Genomic DNA, 16,784 nt, shown 5'->3' with positions numbered 1-16,784 from the left:
GACTTCGTGTCTTGAAGAGAGAGCCTGGCGTTGGCTCCGAGGACCCTGGAGGTGAGACACTGCCCTTTCCCTTCAGGGAGATCCCAGTCTAAGGAGATTCAGACAACTTGCAGGTGCTGCTCTGCAAACTTCCTGCCAAACCAGACTCCTTGTCCTTGCCTTCAGGAGATTTGTCACCTCTCAGGGAGAAAACCTTGTGAACAACTGGAATTCGTGGAAGAGATGGGACCCATCACCACTACATGATGAGTTTTCTGGATTCAAAGTCTTTTTCAAATTTTTTTCAAGTTATTTTGTTCTGCACAGGTGATGCTGTTCTTTTCATAAAGAAATTCTTTATAAGTCTTTTTATCTAAAGCAATCCAAGAAGAGATGAGATGGAGAGAAACAGGTGAGAGGAAAGCCTTCTTCTTTTAGTAAAAGCTACAGTGGCAAACTGGTACAGAAATTTTCGGCAACAAGTAAGTGTATTCACCAGGGTTATACTCTCAGCCCCCAGAAGCCCTAGGTAGTAATGTTTCTCTTGTTCTCATTTTCCACGTTCAGAGAAAGAAAACAGAATCTGAAAGGGAAGGTTTGAAAAGACAAATGAAGACTTTTATCTTCAATGTGTGTGACTGATGCAAACAGTGAGGAAGACAGTAGAAATTCCAAGAGATAAGTATGTTTGGGGTGCTGTGACTTCAGATCTACCTAACACTAAAGACAAACCAATAGGAAAGAATTTTTTAAAGGATTTTATCTTAAAAAAGGAAGTTAAGAACTGGTATAGAGATTCTGCATTATTTAAGCATTTTCCCCCAAAATAGCATCATTATAAAATTCCACTGGCAATAAAATTTCAACTGGCAATTACTACATACTCCAGCTAAATATTTTCACAAACATTATTTAATATTTACTAAAATTGTCTTAAGAAAGATAATATTAAACTCATTTTGTGGTTGAGGAAAAATAATTGTTGTTTAGTGGTTACATAAGTTTCAATACAAAATTAAAAAGTAAAGCCTGGAAAAATCTAAGGTCTAATGAGGAGAGAGTAGACTATTACCATTTGGAGCCTCTGACCAAACCCATCTGTATCTTCCAGGCCGCTGAGCTGAGGTACTCCGCCACTTGGTGGCAGCATACATAATCTGCCAGAAGTACACGTATGTACTAAAAGCAGTCTCTCTACAAAACTGAAATATTGTAACATGAAGTGTAAGGATCCAATACATGCTCAAAAATACACCAAACACTAGTGAGGGGCACATGAAAGAACCTAACCAATGACAGGTGAAGAGAGAAATACAAAACATGCTGCAAACAATTATGTAACGGGGAAGAAAGAAACCACCCCAAATCTGGAAACTGCCGAGGAAAAAATAAATCCTTTCCCTCAACACCACACTGTCCCTCCAGCATCTATATTCAGGGAGTGCTCCCATTTCCAACATTCCAGCCAAATGAATCTGAACTAAATTTAAATCATCTTGATTTCCCAGCATGAATTCTTGAAATTCTGTATGCGCTGGGGCTTATTTCACCTGAAACGCTGAAGTTTACCTAATGTGAGAGGGACCAGAAACATCAGCTTCCTAATCAGCCTGCTGTTGGTAAGCCACAAACTTCAGAAGCCTAAAAAGAAAATAAATGACCCCACCTAAGCTTTAGAGGCCCATTCAGCATTGCTGCCCAGAGACAAACTCCAGGAAGACCCAAGTTTCTCAGTGGAAGGCAGATAAGGATCTCAGTTCAGGTGAGCAGAGGTTAACAATCACTTTGGGCCAAGCCAGGAACTAACTGAGCAACTAGCCAAGCAGCTGAAATAGACCCAGAGGCAAAACTAAAGATTCACCAAGAGCAAAGAACAATTAAGTCTTTATAGACTTTTTTATCAGATCCGAACTGTAATGAATGGTCCCCGTTAAGATGCCTATTAGCTTAGGAAAGTAAAAGGAATCCTAACCTGGGAGACCCCAAGGGGCAGTCCCTGTGGCCAATTCCTTTCCACTTTTCATATCCAGAATCAGGGTTAGTTAGGTGCATAATACATGACCCTAAATTAGGGTCCCTGATGATGGTGTTAAGACTGTTTGCACAGTGGGGTTTGGGCAATGATGAGAATATAAACATAAATTTGGAGAAATATAAAGGCTTGGAAGTTTATGGCAAGGCATATTGGAAGTACAAACTGGGAAATTTGGAAAGAAATGCAGCAATGTATATCACTAGCCTTAAAAAAAAAATCCATGATTGCCCCAAATCTATCCCAAAGAAACCGTTAAAATGTAGACAAAAGTTTAGACACAAAGATGTTTACTGAGAGTTATTTACAGCAATGAAGTTTTGGAAATGACTCAGATGTCTAATTAAAGAGGTTGGTTGAAATATGGTGCATCCCAAGACACACTATTATGCAAAAAAAAGTTTTTACCATTATGTAAATATTCTTAGGGTATAATGTTGAGTGGAATAAAACAGAAGCAAAATTAAATAAATAATATGATTCAACTATGTTTTAAAAAATCTCCAAAGAAAAAAGACAGGAAGGAAAAATGTCAATATATTAATTGTTTCTATTTCTAGTGGGTAGAGTTACAAGTGGCTTTTTAAAATTATTTCTATTTTTTAAAAAAATTATTTCTACTTTCTGCATTTATTTTCCATAATAAGGAAAGAGTTTTATAATTTGAAAAAGAGGCCAAGACTTTATCACACTACTAGGCATATATATTCATTCACTTAGTATTTAAAAAAATTTTTTTCAGTATTTACTATAAGCCTGTTAGGGGATACTGATCTTACTACTATCACTCCTATTCCTACTAGCTCTAATTCTAACCTTAACCAACACCCCAACCCCGCCTTTGACAAAGCTGTCCTAGAGACAATGGACAAGTGACAAAACAAGGTCCCCTCTTCTAAGCAAGGAAAGGGGAAGAAACTGCCACTTGCCGCCTGCCCCTGCTGTGTGCCAAGTTCTAGGCTAGGTACCTCGCACATGCTCTCAGGCAATCCTCACTACTGTTGTGTCTGGTCATGTCTCTATGCCTGTTCCACAGGCAAGGAAATTTGTCAGCTAGCACACACACTTCTCCTCCTAGAGGAGAGGGTTCAGACGTCCATTCTTCCTGGGTTGGAACCCCATGCATAATTTCTAGGGTCGGTATTCGTCATTGAGCCCACTCTTTCTCCTCTAGTAGTCCACAGTTCCACTCCCATCAAGTCAGGGGCGATGTGCAAACCTCCCTCTGAGGGTCATATTGAAGATCATGAAGAAAAAACAACACCCCCTTCTCCATCAGGAATCCTTCTGTCGGATGCTGGGTCCTTGATTTATCACCTAAGGGCATTTGCTGGAAGCATTCCTGGAATACTCAGGGCTGCTTCTCATAGTTACTTCATGAGCACATGGTTTCCACCTCTGATTGTTCAGGTTATTGTTCTCCAGGGAATCAAATACGCTTGTCTCTGCATTTGAAGCCTCACAGCTGGCTCTCACCCCTACACACACACACACACACACACACACACACACACACACACACACACACACACACACACACACACACAGAGTTGCTTTTCACAGGGTTTCCACAAGCCCCTTTGGCTCCTCTGCCCCATTAAGGACTCTGCCAGCACATACACAGAAATGCCAAGTCCAGCAGTGGCATGGTCAGGGAAGTGAACAGCTTCAAAGTGTGTATCAGCTGACTGCTACCTACCACCAGAACCATGCTTCTGACACCACAGCAATGCAAGATTGAACCAGGTAGGTGACTAAGTGAAAGAAACATCTCAGCCCCAAGGAAATGGAACAGGATGACCTACTGTAGAATACAACGGAGCCCACCCCCAGCATTCTAGGCTTTATGTTCAGGGTTCCCACTACAGACAGTCTTTCACTCATCTCTTTGAATAGTTTCCATGGTTTTAAGTGCTTTTGTTTTTTCACTCCATCTTTTAGTGTAGTTTAGTGACTGAAAAATAGTTGACAATAGTCCACAGATGAACATAAATGAGTGGCATTTAAAACTGAACACAAAATCTAGGGGAGGAAGTCTGAGGTATCCCTTGCCCCCACCTTCACTGCCCTGCCCATCCACAGACACCATCGGCCTTGGCCAGAGGAAACCTGAGTTTTAGTCATTTCCCACCTGCAACAATCTTCACATTTAGATTTTATGTTCCTTAGCAGCAGAGAAGACACTATTTGCTATTCAGAGCTTGTGCTGCATATACCTAACAATAAGGACAATTAACTGATATTGCTGAGAAATTTGTACAGAATGTGGGAACCATAACAGAAATTACAAGCCCTCTAAACATAAGCAACAACAACAACAAAACGGATCTGAAAAGCTATAAGCTTTAGGCAAATGTCATCATTGGCCCTGTCTTCCGGACCTTCCATCACTACTCCCCACATCTCCCTTTAATTGATGATCCTAGAGCAAAGGGCAAGATGCCAACAACACCTCTCAGCAGGTCCTTACAACAGACACATTCAGTGACGACAGTTTATATAGCTTGAGTTCTCTCATGCTGAATACAGTGGGAGGAAACCCTTGCAGTTTTGACCTCATCTTTTACTGTCTTTCTGGCTCTCTCTGATTCTATTTTCTGGTGATGCTGACATAGACAGTGCTGGCTATAAGCCCAATTTATCTCTTGCTGAAATCAGTAGAACACGGGCAAATGTTATTAAACAATAAGCTTTGAATATTGGCACCTTAGTTTGATCAGCATTACAGAATGTCCCATCTTAATTTCTTGTCATCTTCCCTCATCAGTATGACACCTGCTTTCTTTTCTGGCACACTCAGCACCTCAGTGGCACTGCTAAGAACAGAGTTAAGTGGCAGGCATATCAAAGGGTTAACAACTGGTGCCCTTAGGAGCAGTAGAAAGATGATCATGACAAAGCAGAAAACAATGATGAAGAAGAGGAAGAGTTCAATGCAATAAAAATAACGGGTTTCTTTACTAGATACTTAGAAATTCCTATTCCAAGCATATGGTCAACTTCCAATAATCACAGTCGGTAGATTATCCACACTGTGAGCCATGCCTGGGCAATTGTTTACTCTCAGGCTAGATTTTCGATGTGTGTCTCAATTTCTAGGGATATTCATCAACTGATTCTGAGTATTTCGTTTCCACTCCTTTCACGTACAAGTAATTGCAAGCACACAGCAGGGCAGGAGGCCAAAAATCTAGATAAGTGTAGGATTGATGACAGAAAAGATAATACAAGAATTCACCAAGATCCCTATTCATGTCCTGGCTCATAGTAGGCACTCAATAAATATTCATTGAATTGAATGAATGGAGTTGTTAGGAAGTTGAACTAGAAGACCGTTAAGGCAGATCTTCCTACCCTAGTATTCTATGATTCCTCAGAATAAGATAACAGAAACATTAGAGAAGTCCCAGGAGATAGATACTCAAACTCATCAGGAGCAAAAAAGGGAAACTGGAAAGGACTCATCTCAGGCTGAGATGGATCCCAAAAGAGTGACTAGTAGTGTTCCAAACTGTCACACCTCAGGATGACATTTGGCCCAGGTGATGCCTCAAAATTCCCACTCAGAGTCTAAAGGGACTGGGAAGCAGTTCTCTGAGGATTTTAAGATGTAGACAAGATCTGAAGTGAAATTCTATACCTTAACTTATTTAGGGAACCTGAGGAGAGTGTATGTTGGTGCAGGTGGTAATACTGTTTTGAGGTCCTAGATTTTATGATGTATTTTCCCCCAGTATCATAGAAACACAGAATTCAGGGCAGGGAAGCTTCTTAGAAATGATCTAATCCAGCCTCCAACCCACTGGAGGAATCCTTCCTACAGTCTTCAGCAACAGCTCACTTTCTCCAGAGGCAGCAGCATTACTGCTGGACAGCTCCCACCTGGGCAGATTCTTTCCCCACCTGAGTCCCTAACTTCTACCCATTGATGCAACAGAGGCCATGCTTGTCCCCTCCTCTTTGGGGCGGCTCTCCTGATACTTGAAGTCAGGAATCACTTTTCTTCCATTTTCACTCCTGCCAGAAAACACCCTTCAGTCCTTCAACTGCAGAGACAGTTTGTGGATCCCCCAATATGCTGTTCCCCCTACAATACTCTAACTGGTCCATGTAGCTCTTAAATGGGGTTGGCAGGGTTCAATGTTGCAGGGTTGAATGTAGTGGTCCAGATGTGGCCGGGCCTTCACACAGGACAGTGGGGCTATTTCCTCCCATTCATTTCACACAACCAGCCTTCCTCCCAGCCCCTCTTGGATTTTGTCCCCCTTCACCCAGCAGCACCCATCCTTCCTTTCAAATTGCTTCCCATCTGTTTTTTGTTCCATCTTCGCTTAATAAGTCAGAATTAAGAAAAGTGTTCTTCCAATCCCTTTATTCTAAAGGAAAGATGAGTGTGCTTTAGCTACAGGGATGTGACAAACCTATCAGAAAAGAAAACGTTATCATTCATATTCATAAAGGGTACAGTATGGTAATTCATAAATTATCACAACTGTCTGTTTAATCACCTGTTCTAGAATAGTGCCCAAAATGGCATCAAACTGACTGGTTCTTTAGATTCTGGGATCTTCTTTCATCACTTACTGGTCTTATTTCCTTGTCTTCTGCTGGCTGGTTCATCCCCTGTGCTACCAGCACAGTCATATACTGTGCTGTTCTTTATAGTCACTGGTTTGGCACTGGGTAATACCCAGGTTTTCCTTAACTTTCTCAAAATGTCTATCTTGCTTACCATGAATTCCAAATCTGCCTGCATATAGAGGCTTTAAATACATGTTAAATAAATAAATGATGAATAAATGCTTGAATAAATGAATGTCAAATGTCACCCACAAATGATTACACCAGACTGGAGAGCCCACCTACGCCCACAGGCTCCTGTCTTTCCAGCCAACTTGACCATGACCCTGAATAGATAATTTCTTCTCATCAATATCACCTGCCTGGTCTAGCTATTCATTTGTACAGTTTCCCTTCTTTCCCAAAGCCATGGCTAAGCAGAAGAGTGGTAAACACTGATGCACTGAGTCCTTCAGCTTCCTCCCCAGACTTCACTGTCTTTAGATAGTTCCGTTCCAGGTTTTGTTTTCAACAGTCATTATGTGTGATCTTGGGGCCAACAGAATTAGGAAGTGATGGGTAGGCATGACTAGTTGGTAAACTCCTCAGTCTGCCAGGTACATACAATCCTGGTGAACACAGGCCCCTTGGGAGGGAGGCAGTAGGCACACCAGGACACTACAAGTTGCCTCCCACCTGCCAGAAACTGTGAAGAACGTTTTATGTTCTCAAGAGCCCAGGAAGCAATGCTTGTGACCACCCTCTGAGAAGCAGAGAGCCTGCATCTAGTACGCTCCTTCAATGATAACATATTGTTTCTCTTTTTTCATGACCTTCCTTTCAACCCCTCTTGAGTTTTGTTCCCCTTCACCCAGCAGAAACCCTTTCCTTTTTAATTGCTTCCAATCTGTTTTGTCCCATCTTTCCTTAACAAGTCAGAATTAAGAAAAGTGTTCTTCCAATTCTCTCACCTTCTTTTCTAAAGAAAAAAATCAGTGTGCATTAGCTGCAGGGATGTGATAAACCTACCAGAAAGAAAAACATACCCTTCATATCTCAGCATCTCAAATTTCTTCTGGCTCTAACTGAACTCAGAGTCTGTCATGGGTCCCCATGAAAACTTTTCCTGTAAATTTCTTAAGAAAATGTCTGGTTTTATGCCTGTTACTAGTATACTTAGGGAAGTTGCTTTTAAAACTGCTTAACCCTTAGATAACTAAATTGCTAAATTAGTACATCAATCATGGGTTATTTAACCCATCTCCTTGCCTCCAAGACAGATGGGAATATTTCTTCTATATAAAGACCTCTAAGGGAAAAAAAAATCTTCTATTCTATTCTTCATCCATGTCTCATGCATTCAGTTTGGAAGTTCTTCTTTGGCTATAACCTAAATCACTTTCATTGAAGCTTAAGATCTTTTCTGGTTCCCTGTGGATACCATAAAGAAAAAAAAAAAAACCCTATTCGATGTCTATTTGTTCACAGCCTTCTGCTTGGAGCTCTTGAGGTCTCCCTGTTCTTTTCAACACCCTTCCAAGCATGTGACGACTGCTCTTAAATCCTCTTTGCCACCTGCCCATCACCACCCACCAACCCCTGAACAATCGTCTCCCCCCGAAGCTCTTCCAAATGCAGTGTTTGCCTCACTTGACACCTGCTCCAAGAACTTAATGGGCATGTTCAACAGTTATCCAAGGTCTCCCAGCAAAGGCAGAGCTCCTTTCTGCCATTTACTAATTCTCTTGTAAAGTGCACAGAGAATGATGAAGGTTCTGAAAGCCACTTCTCCTTTGCCACAACAAACACTTAACAGGCTCCAACCCCCCTAAGAGACAGAGAACAGAGATCTCACTGGTTGCCAGTGAGGATGGGGAGAGTGCTGGAGTCAGGAGGGTTGAGTTCTGCGCCAGGCTCTGCCACTGACCACCACTACCCCCATAAGCAACTCTAACTCCCACAGACCCTGTTGCCTAAGCAGAACATGACGTGTATTTGTCTATATGACTTCTTAGGGATCTTCTGGCTCTCACGTTCTATGATTCCCCTACTAGGCAAAGGCCTCTCCTCCTTGTCCTCCTTAAAAGATACAGACCATGTCCTTGGCATGTCTCCCTCATTACCCTCTGAGGCCAGCACCACCTGGAAACACTTAGAAACCAGTGTTTCTCAAAATTTGTTTAGTCATCACCTCTCACCCCAAAAAGGACTTTTTGTACTTTTTTCCTTATTCACCCACCCAATGAAATTTTAATACCATGAATATACTGTATATCTGTTTATGTATTATGTATATAGCTGTGCTTAATACATAGAAGAGTAAGGTTTTTTTGCTATCCCCAAGAATCAAATTTCATCTCCCTTGGAGGCAATATTACCCCTGTTGAAAATGCATGACCTGGATTAAGCTGAAGGCTGCCTCTTGCATGATATAAGTGGAGTTATTTGCCCTAAACTCCAAAAGCCACAAACATATTCACAGGCCAGAGGTTTTAGAAAAAATCCATTACACAAGCCAGAGTCGAATCAGCCAGAATTTCCATTTCCCCGAGGTAAAGAGCAGCTTCCCATCCCTCCTCCCCAGGCCACACTGTCTCCTCTTCCAGGGCCTGCCTGGGTCCTCTTAGCCTGGGACCTTCACCTCTGCCTATGGTTCTCACATTCAGCTCCCACTCCACTCCTATGATCCCAGCAGAAACAATGGGAATGGTGGGAATGAGGCGAACAATGGGTGATGACGTTCCAGGAATAATCAGAATCAAGTCCAAGGGCAGAAACAGCAGGGCCCCTGGCAGGGATGCAGGCTCATTCCAACTCACTTGCATCAGTCCAGCTTCCCCCTCCCTCCCTGAAGGACGTCCCCTTCGCCTTACCTTGGCACGCTGGCCAGATAGGTTACAAGTTTCCGCAGGTCTTCCTGTCTTATTCTGTCATGATTGCTGCGAGCAGGGAAGGTTAGGATGGGCCCACCTCGTTTATCACGGCCCCCTACAGTGAGGAAGAGAAGGGAGTTTAAGAAAACCAGCCAGAAAGTGTGCCACCGAGGAAAAAGAATTCACCTGATTGCTGGATGAAACAGGCAGAAATCAGGTACCTAGAGAAATTCTGGTAACCACTTAAGGCCAGGGTATGGGGTTTGGATGTGGGGAACATGAGTGACCTTGAGCAAGTCGTTTGACTTCTCTGATGCCTCATCTGCAAAGTGTAGATGAACATAATGATGACTACATGACAGGGTTGCTGCAAGACCTAAGATGGCACATGAGGAAGCACTTTGAAAAGTACTATCTACAAATGTGAGATGATAACTGCTCTTATTGAGAAAACAAGCCATTGAAAGTGCTGTGGTCTTTGGAAATTCAATCTCCAGCTCACTTCTCTTGGCAGACCTCTGTGAGGGGGAGTGCTCAGGATTAACTGACTACCATGGTGAGAAGCCCTGCGAGCAACCACCCGGGACGTCACTGCTCGGAGGTTTTTATTTATTTATTTATTTAAACATTTTTTATTGATTTATAATCAGTTTACAATGCTGTGTCAAATTCCAGTGTAGAGCACAATTTTTCAGTTATCCATGAACATATATATATTCATTGTCACATTTTTTTCTCTGTGAGCTACCATAAGATCTTGTATATATTTCCCTGTGCTATACGGTATAATCTTGTTTATCTATTTTACAGTTTTGAAATCCCAATCTATCTCTTCCCATCCCCCGCCCCCTTGGCAACCACAAGTTTGTATTCTATGTCTGTGAGTCTATTTCTGTTTTGTATTTATGCTTTGTTTGTTTTGTATTGTTTTGTTTTGTTTTTTAGATTCCACATATGAGCGATCTCATATGGTATTTTTCTTTCTCTTTTGGCTTACTTTACTTAGAATGACATTCTCCAGGAGCATCCATGTTGCTGCAAATGGCATTATGTTGTCAGTTTTTATGGCTGAGTAGTATTCCATTGTATAAATATACCACTTCTTCTTTATCCAGTCATCTGTTGATGGACATTTAGGCTGTTTCCATGTCTTGGCTATTGTAAATAATGCTGCTATGAACATTGGGGTGCAGGTGTCATCCTGAAGTAGGGTTCCTTCTGGATATATGCCCAGGAGCAGGATTCCTGGGTCATATGGTAAGTCTGTTCCTAGTCTTTTGAGGAATCTCCATACTGTTTTCCACAGTGGCTGCACCAAACTGCATTCCCACCAGCAGTGAAGGAGGGTTCCGTTTTCTCCACAGCCTCACTCGGAGGTTTTTAGATTCACAGAAAAGACACTAAGTGTTTTCTACACAGCCAAGGATCCACCCTGCCTGCCTGCTTGAGGTGCCACCTGTCACTCCTGCTGAAGGAACAAATGAATCTTTATTGGAAATAAGGATGCTCAAGGTCTTAATCGCTGCAAATGCATGTGTACACACTATAATTATAAATGTTTTCTAAATATCACGTTAAAAAACAAGCCAGAAGGAGTATATTGAGATGACGATCATTGTTTGCTATCAGAAGGCTGAAATTTTACGTGGTTGCTTTTTCTTTCCTCTATTTTTCAAATTTTCTATTCACTATTTATTCTAAGATTTTAAAAATTACTCACTAATGGGTGCTGTGATTAGAAAGCAGGATCAAGTTTCTCAGGAGGGTTAGACCAGGACGAAGCTAAGGTTAGTAAACGTCTCCTTATGGGCACTGGCTATAACACAAAGAAAACCTCTATGTCAAGATCAGAGATGCCCCATCCTGCATGCACCTCAGGCTGCAGCCCAACATCCCCCAGAGCAGGGACCACAAGGGGATCTAATGCAAGAGGGAGGAGGGGTTGGCATGGCCACCACCAATACTGGAAAAGAAACTTAAAGCTTGGCCCTCTGAAGAAGGACGTTTCCCAAGGAAAAGCAGTGCCTCCCAGGGCCCCCACCCAAGTATAAGTTCACAAATAATGTTTCCTTCTAATTGTGGGGTCCAGAAACCACAAGACAGAACAGAGGCCTAACAAACAAAATCCAATCCATTCCAGGGATTCCTACTCCTGAGGAAGAAAGAAGGAGACTGCAAGGAGAAAAGATCAAAAAAGATCAGGGCCACTGAGAGACTTGGCCCTGAAAAAGAAGCACCACTGTCCCCTCCCTACAGCCCCCAACCAGGGCAGATTTGTGTAAATATACCACAGAGTTGGGCCCCGGCCCCCAACTCCAAACCTTCCATAGCACAAGCCCTGGTTATATGTACAGATAACCAGCCCCATCTCATCTATCTTGGAAGTGGTTCCTGTCTCCCAGATGACTTCCACACGAGGAAAGGGAAGTGAAGGGATCAAGTGGAGAGTTTCTCCAAAGCTGGGAGTTTCTCCCACACTCTCAAACTTCCCCTCCAGCCTTGACCTCACCGGAAGGATTGTCACTCTTGGGTATTTTACCTGCAGCTGTCGCCTTTCTCCTGACCTTCTGTGGACAGTTTAAGAGTAGAACTATGGAAACATGGGGAGCCAAGGCTGGTCTGATGGTAAAGGCCAACTAAGAGGTTGAAAGGGCTGTTGGCACTGTCCCTCCTTCTCAGCAGCCAGTTCTGCCCTGGGAGACAGGAGTTTCATAAGTTTTGGCTGTGGAAGATCCCAGAGTGCAGGGGAGAGGAGGTAAGGGGACAAGGCCTGGGGAAGTGTAATCCCTTCCCTCCAGGAAGTATGGATAAGGAGTCCAGAGGCGCAGCAGGATCAAGCCAGGTATTTTGCAGAAAGGAGGTGACCTTGCAAGTTGTAGGAAGAAGAGGAGGAACGAGCATGGAAGAAGAGAATCATTAGGCTGGAAAGAGTGGGGACAATGGGCAGATCAAGGCTTCAGAGAAGGTACAAGGGGAGGGTCCTGCCCCTTTCTCTGCAGCAGACTGATAGACCTCACAGAGCGAGGAGGAAACAAAGATAAATTATGGAAAGAGAAGAGTTCAGCCTGCCTGCAGGACATTATTTCTTTAGGTGAAATAGTGTTGTGGGTCAGGGTGAGCTTGAGGTCCTGGGAGAAAGGAGGAGTGGACCAATGTTGCAGAGCATCCCTCAAGAATGGACAGCAGGACTATGTATGATGTGGGTTTAAGGGTACGGGGCAGGAATTGGGGCAGAGTGAGAGCTCTATTGAAAGGTCTGGCCATGGTGTCCATGCTAGGCTCTACCTTGAGCAAAGGCAGAATAAAGCTGATACACAGCTGGGGAGGACCCAGGGAGGGTGGGACATGGCCTGCTGGATTATGAGTTTCCAGAGAAGAGGGAACAGCATTTGTTTGGTTCATCTCATATCTATCCTCTCCCAACTGGTAGGGAAACATGAGAAATGGTCAAAGGTAAGAGGCTGAGGCCACAGACAGACATACTAGGGGTCAAGTTCATAGATGTGCATGACCATAGTCGGGAGATGGAAGACTTTGGTGCCAAAGAGGCTGAGGAGCAATGAAACTGTAGGATTTAACTGATAATTGACATGAGTGCTGATGTTCCAGAGGGTGATAAGCAGAAGTGAAGAATGAGAGCCCTCAGTTATAGAAGTGGACCCAGATGCAGGGAGACAAAAGGAGCCAAGTTTTTAAAAGGCAATAGAGATGGTGGTAGGATCTTCAAAAGCGCTGTCTCCTTGCTCATCTAGCACCTGCAGTTTGCCTACTCAGTCAAAGCTTGGTGCTGGGAGCTACAGGATAGGACGGGGCTGGGGAGGAGGCAACCCGAAAGCAGGAGAAGTTAAGGCTTCCCTGATGGAGGTGGAGGGGGACAGTGCTTCATTTTTCAGGGGGAGTCAGGCTCCAGTTAGGGCAAGCAGATTGGGGTAGTCTGGGAGGACAAGAAAACACATCTAGAGAATCACACCCACAATTTGGCCCAAGTAACTATAGCTCTGCAAGTTGTTAATGGATACACATATTTTTAAGGAAATGAGTTGTTCTGTTATTTGGGAAATGCTTTCATGTGCTTGACGGGCATGCGCTTTAATAAACATGGCAAATCTCCAAGAAGGGGCTATAATAGGCAGCACTTTCCAAACTTATTTGAGAGTAGAACCTCTTTTTCTTTTTGTTTTCTTGATGGAAGTACTGGGGTTTAAAGCCAGGACCTCATGCATGCTAAGCATGCGCTCTGCTACTGAGCTATACATGCCCCCTCAACCCCTTTTTATTTTTTGAAAATCATTTCATGCCACTGTTGTTCTATGGAACACTCTCTGAGACTCGGGTCCAGAGTATAAAAGATTGTGCCACAGCCGCCTGGAGTTTCCCTGGGAACAAAGGGCATGCTGTTGATAGGAGATAAGGTGGCAGAGGGGACGGCAGGGGGTGGCCACAAGGAGGGTGTGAGCGCACACAGAGACAACAGGGGTGAAAAGGGGCAATGGGTGCTGTAACTGGTAGGCACAGCACATGAAGGAAGCTGGGGAGAGGGCAAAGAAAGGGAGAGCAGGATGGGGCAGGGCGGGAATGATGGAGGCTCCCCCTCCCCAGCACAGCCACAGATCCTGTCCTGCATACGTGCACACGCCTACACGCAGAGGCTGCTGGGCTGGGCTGGGCTGGATTATTCCAAATGTCTATTCCCACTACCCTGGCCACGCTGGGGCACCAGCAAGGGAGGGGGCTCAGCCAGCACTGTGTTTCTCTGCCCACCACTTCCCACAGTGCCTCCTCCCAGAAAGAAGTGTTAACTGCAAGACTGAATTACTTAATTCTGGGTTTCTTTATTTTGTTTTATTTTTGTGTTCTGTCTTCTAAAAGCTTAGGACACAAGAGCCTTTTATGGTTTGTTTTTTGCTTTTGTTTTTGTTTTTTTAGACATAGCTAGTCATCTCCCTGGCGCCCTCAGGGTCCTTCCCAGGCACAGAAGGACAATGTTCCCTAAGCCCCAAAGCTCCCAGCATCATGTGCAGATGAATAAGACCTACCCCAAGCCACTCGGCCCCCATCGGCACACGGGTGTAGCTGCTACCCCCAATCTCCTTACTTCTATTCTGGGAAGCGTCTACCTGCCTCATGCCTGACTGCCTTCCTGGCACAACGCTGCTCTGTGCTCCATTAGGACAGCTCCCTCCACTTGAGAAGCCCTTTTCTAGGGCTGGCTGGGCCCTGCCCCAGGGCTCTGAGGGCATTCACGTGAGAGAAAATAAACCATGAATAATCAAGCAAGGGTCCTCATGTCAGAGTATACTGTGTCTGCACTCATATGCCCTGAACTGATGTGGAACAGGATGGTGCTCAGAAGGTCTGCATTAAAGCCAGGAAGGCCTCCTGGAGGAGGCAATGTAGGAACTGATGTGGGAAGGAAAGGAAAGGCTCAAACTGGCAGAAGGTGTGGGGAAGGCACTATAGATAGAAGAAGCAACAGACATAAGAGAAATGGAAGAATTAGCAGGACACCCAGAGAAGAGGGAGGTCACCAGGTTAAGAAGGCTTAAGGCATTAAAGAAGGAGAGGAAAAGATCTGATTGGGCTCCTGGAGACCTGTGGGCCATGTCCTGGGAGCCCAGATCATGGGCAGCAGCAGAAGTCAGAGGTCTGGTGCTGCTCAGCAGCCCCAGAACTTCTACAAAGGGTCTTCCCACACACTCAGCAAGCACTCAGATCTATGTTTACAAAGGCTTTGGAGGCTGCCTTACACCTCTGCCCATAATGAGATTGCTGCCAAGGGAGCAGCCTGTGCTTCTTCATATTCAGTGACAGGGGCTCAGTACCTCATAAGATACACAAGCACGTAACACTAACGGAGAAAGGCAGCTTCCCAGTTCCTCTCTCCAACATCAACAAAAAGAATAAAACTCTATGTTGTTACTGTTACTGCTGCTGCTGCTGCTGCTGCTGCTGCTGCTGCTGTTGCTATGAAATGCACTTAGTACCTTACAAAGACTTACATACTCTTATCACATACTCTGCCCACACCTCCTACCCCTATACCCTGAATCAGTGGTCTTGCCTCTTCCCTCTGGTCAGGTAGGAGACACTGCTGCTTGGTTTCTCCTTCCCCAGACCCCCCTCCTCTCTCTCCCTTCTCTCTGTTTCAGCTGTTGCCCATCAGCAAGGCCAGTAGTACCTATAAAGTGAACCCCTGCACTGTGGGACTGTGTAGGCTCTTTCCTTGTGATTCCATCACCACTCCTTGTAGATGCCCAGAATCATTCAGAAACAAAGGCTCAGTCCATGGTCCACAGAAGTTAAGCACTTGGGTGTGTTTCTTAAAATGCGATCCTTCGCTACTCACATTGTCATTCCCCAGCCCCTGACAGAGACTCTGATCCAGGAAGCCTATAATGATGCCCTAGAACCAGCATGCAGAGTGATGCTGTGCACCTTATAGTTTGGCTTCAATTACATCAGGGGTCACCAAACTCTTTCTTAAAGGCCAGACAGTAAATATTTAGGCTTGCGGCCATCTGGTCTCTGCTGAAACTACTCAACTCTGTTGTTATAGTAACAAAGTGGCCATTGACAATACTTGAAGTGGGTGGAATAATGGCCCCCAAACATATCGAGTCCTAATCCCTGGAACCTGTAAATTTTACCCTTTTTTGGAAAAAGAGTCTTTGCAGATAGTGATTATGTTAAGGCTCTTGTACTGGGACGAATATCCTGGAATATCTAAGGGGGACCTAAATGTAGTCACAGGTATCCCCACGGTGAGGCAGAAGGAGATTTAACACAGACAGAGAGGAGAAGGCAATACCACCATGAAAGCAGAGATGGGATTGATGCAGCTACAAGCCAAGGGATGCTGGCCGCTCCCAGAAGCTGGAAGTGGAAAGAAACAAATTCTCCCCTAGAGCCTCCGGAGGGAACACAGCCCTGTTGACACCTTGATTTCAGTCCAGTAAACTGACAGTGGACTTCCAGCCTCCATGACTGTGAGAGAATGTATTTCTGTTGTTGTAAGCCACCAAGGTTGTGGCAATTTATTACAGCAGCAGTAGGAAGCTAATGTACTATTAAATGAATGCACTTGGCTATGTTCCAATAAAACTTTATTTACAAACACAGGTGGCTCACCTGCAGCAAAAGACAGGCTATAGTTTGATGACCTCTGAATTAGATATGAAAAGGACCATGTGCACAGGATGAGTTGGAGAGAGAAGTAAGAAATGAATATTATTCAGAAAAATAAATAGACACTCAGCTGAGTTCCCTTTGCTGGAAGGGGAGATAAGGAGGAGCCAGAAAAAATTTAAATCTCCTGTCCACAACCCACTCAGAGACAAACT

The 16,784-nt window shown here is 44.1% G+C and overlaps 1 protein-coding gene across 20 annotated transcripts in view; it reads right to left on the bottom strand.

Annotated features, from left to right (window-relative positions):
* The window catches only part of KALRN (kalirin RhoGEF kinase), a 616,045-nt gene that overhangs the window by 423,707 nt on the left and 175,554 nt on the right, over window positions 1-16,784 (bottom strand). For all 20 annotated transcript variants that reach the window (XM_032480687.1, XM_032480702.1, XM_032480718.1 and 17 more), the window contains exon 3: window positions 9,445-9,559. In XM_032480687.1, coding sequence (XP_032336578.1) covers window positions 9,445-9,559 — 115 coding nt within the window. The remainder of the gene's footprint in view (window positions 1-9,444; window positions 9,560-16,784) is intronic.

Source organism: Camelus ferus, chromosome 1, assembly GCF_009834535.1.
Source record: "Camelus ferus isolate YT-003-E chromosome 1, BCGSAC_Cfer_1.0, whole genome shotgun sequence".
Classification (NCBI taxonomy): Eukaryota; Metazoa; Chordata; class Mammalia; order Artiodactyla; family Camelidae; genus Camelus; species Camelus ferus.
The sequence above is the reverse complement of the archived record's forward strand: the minus strand, read 5'-3'. Positions and strand labels throughout refer to the sequence as shown.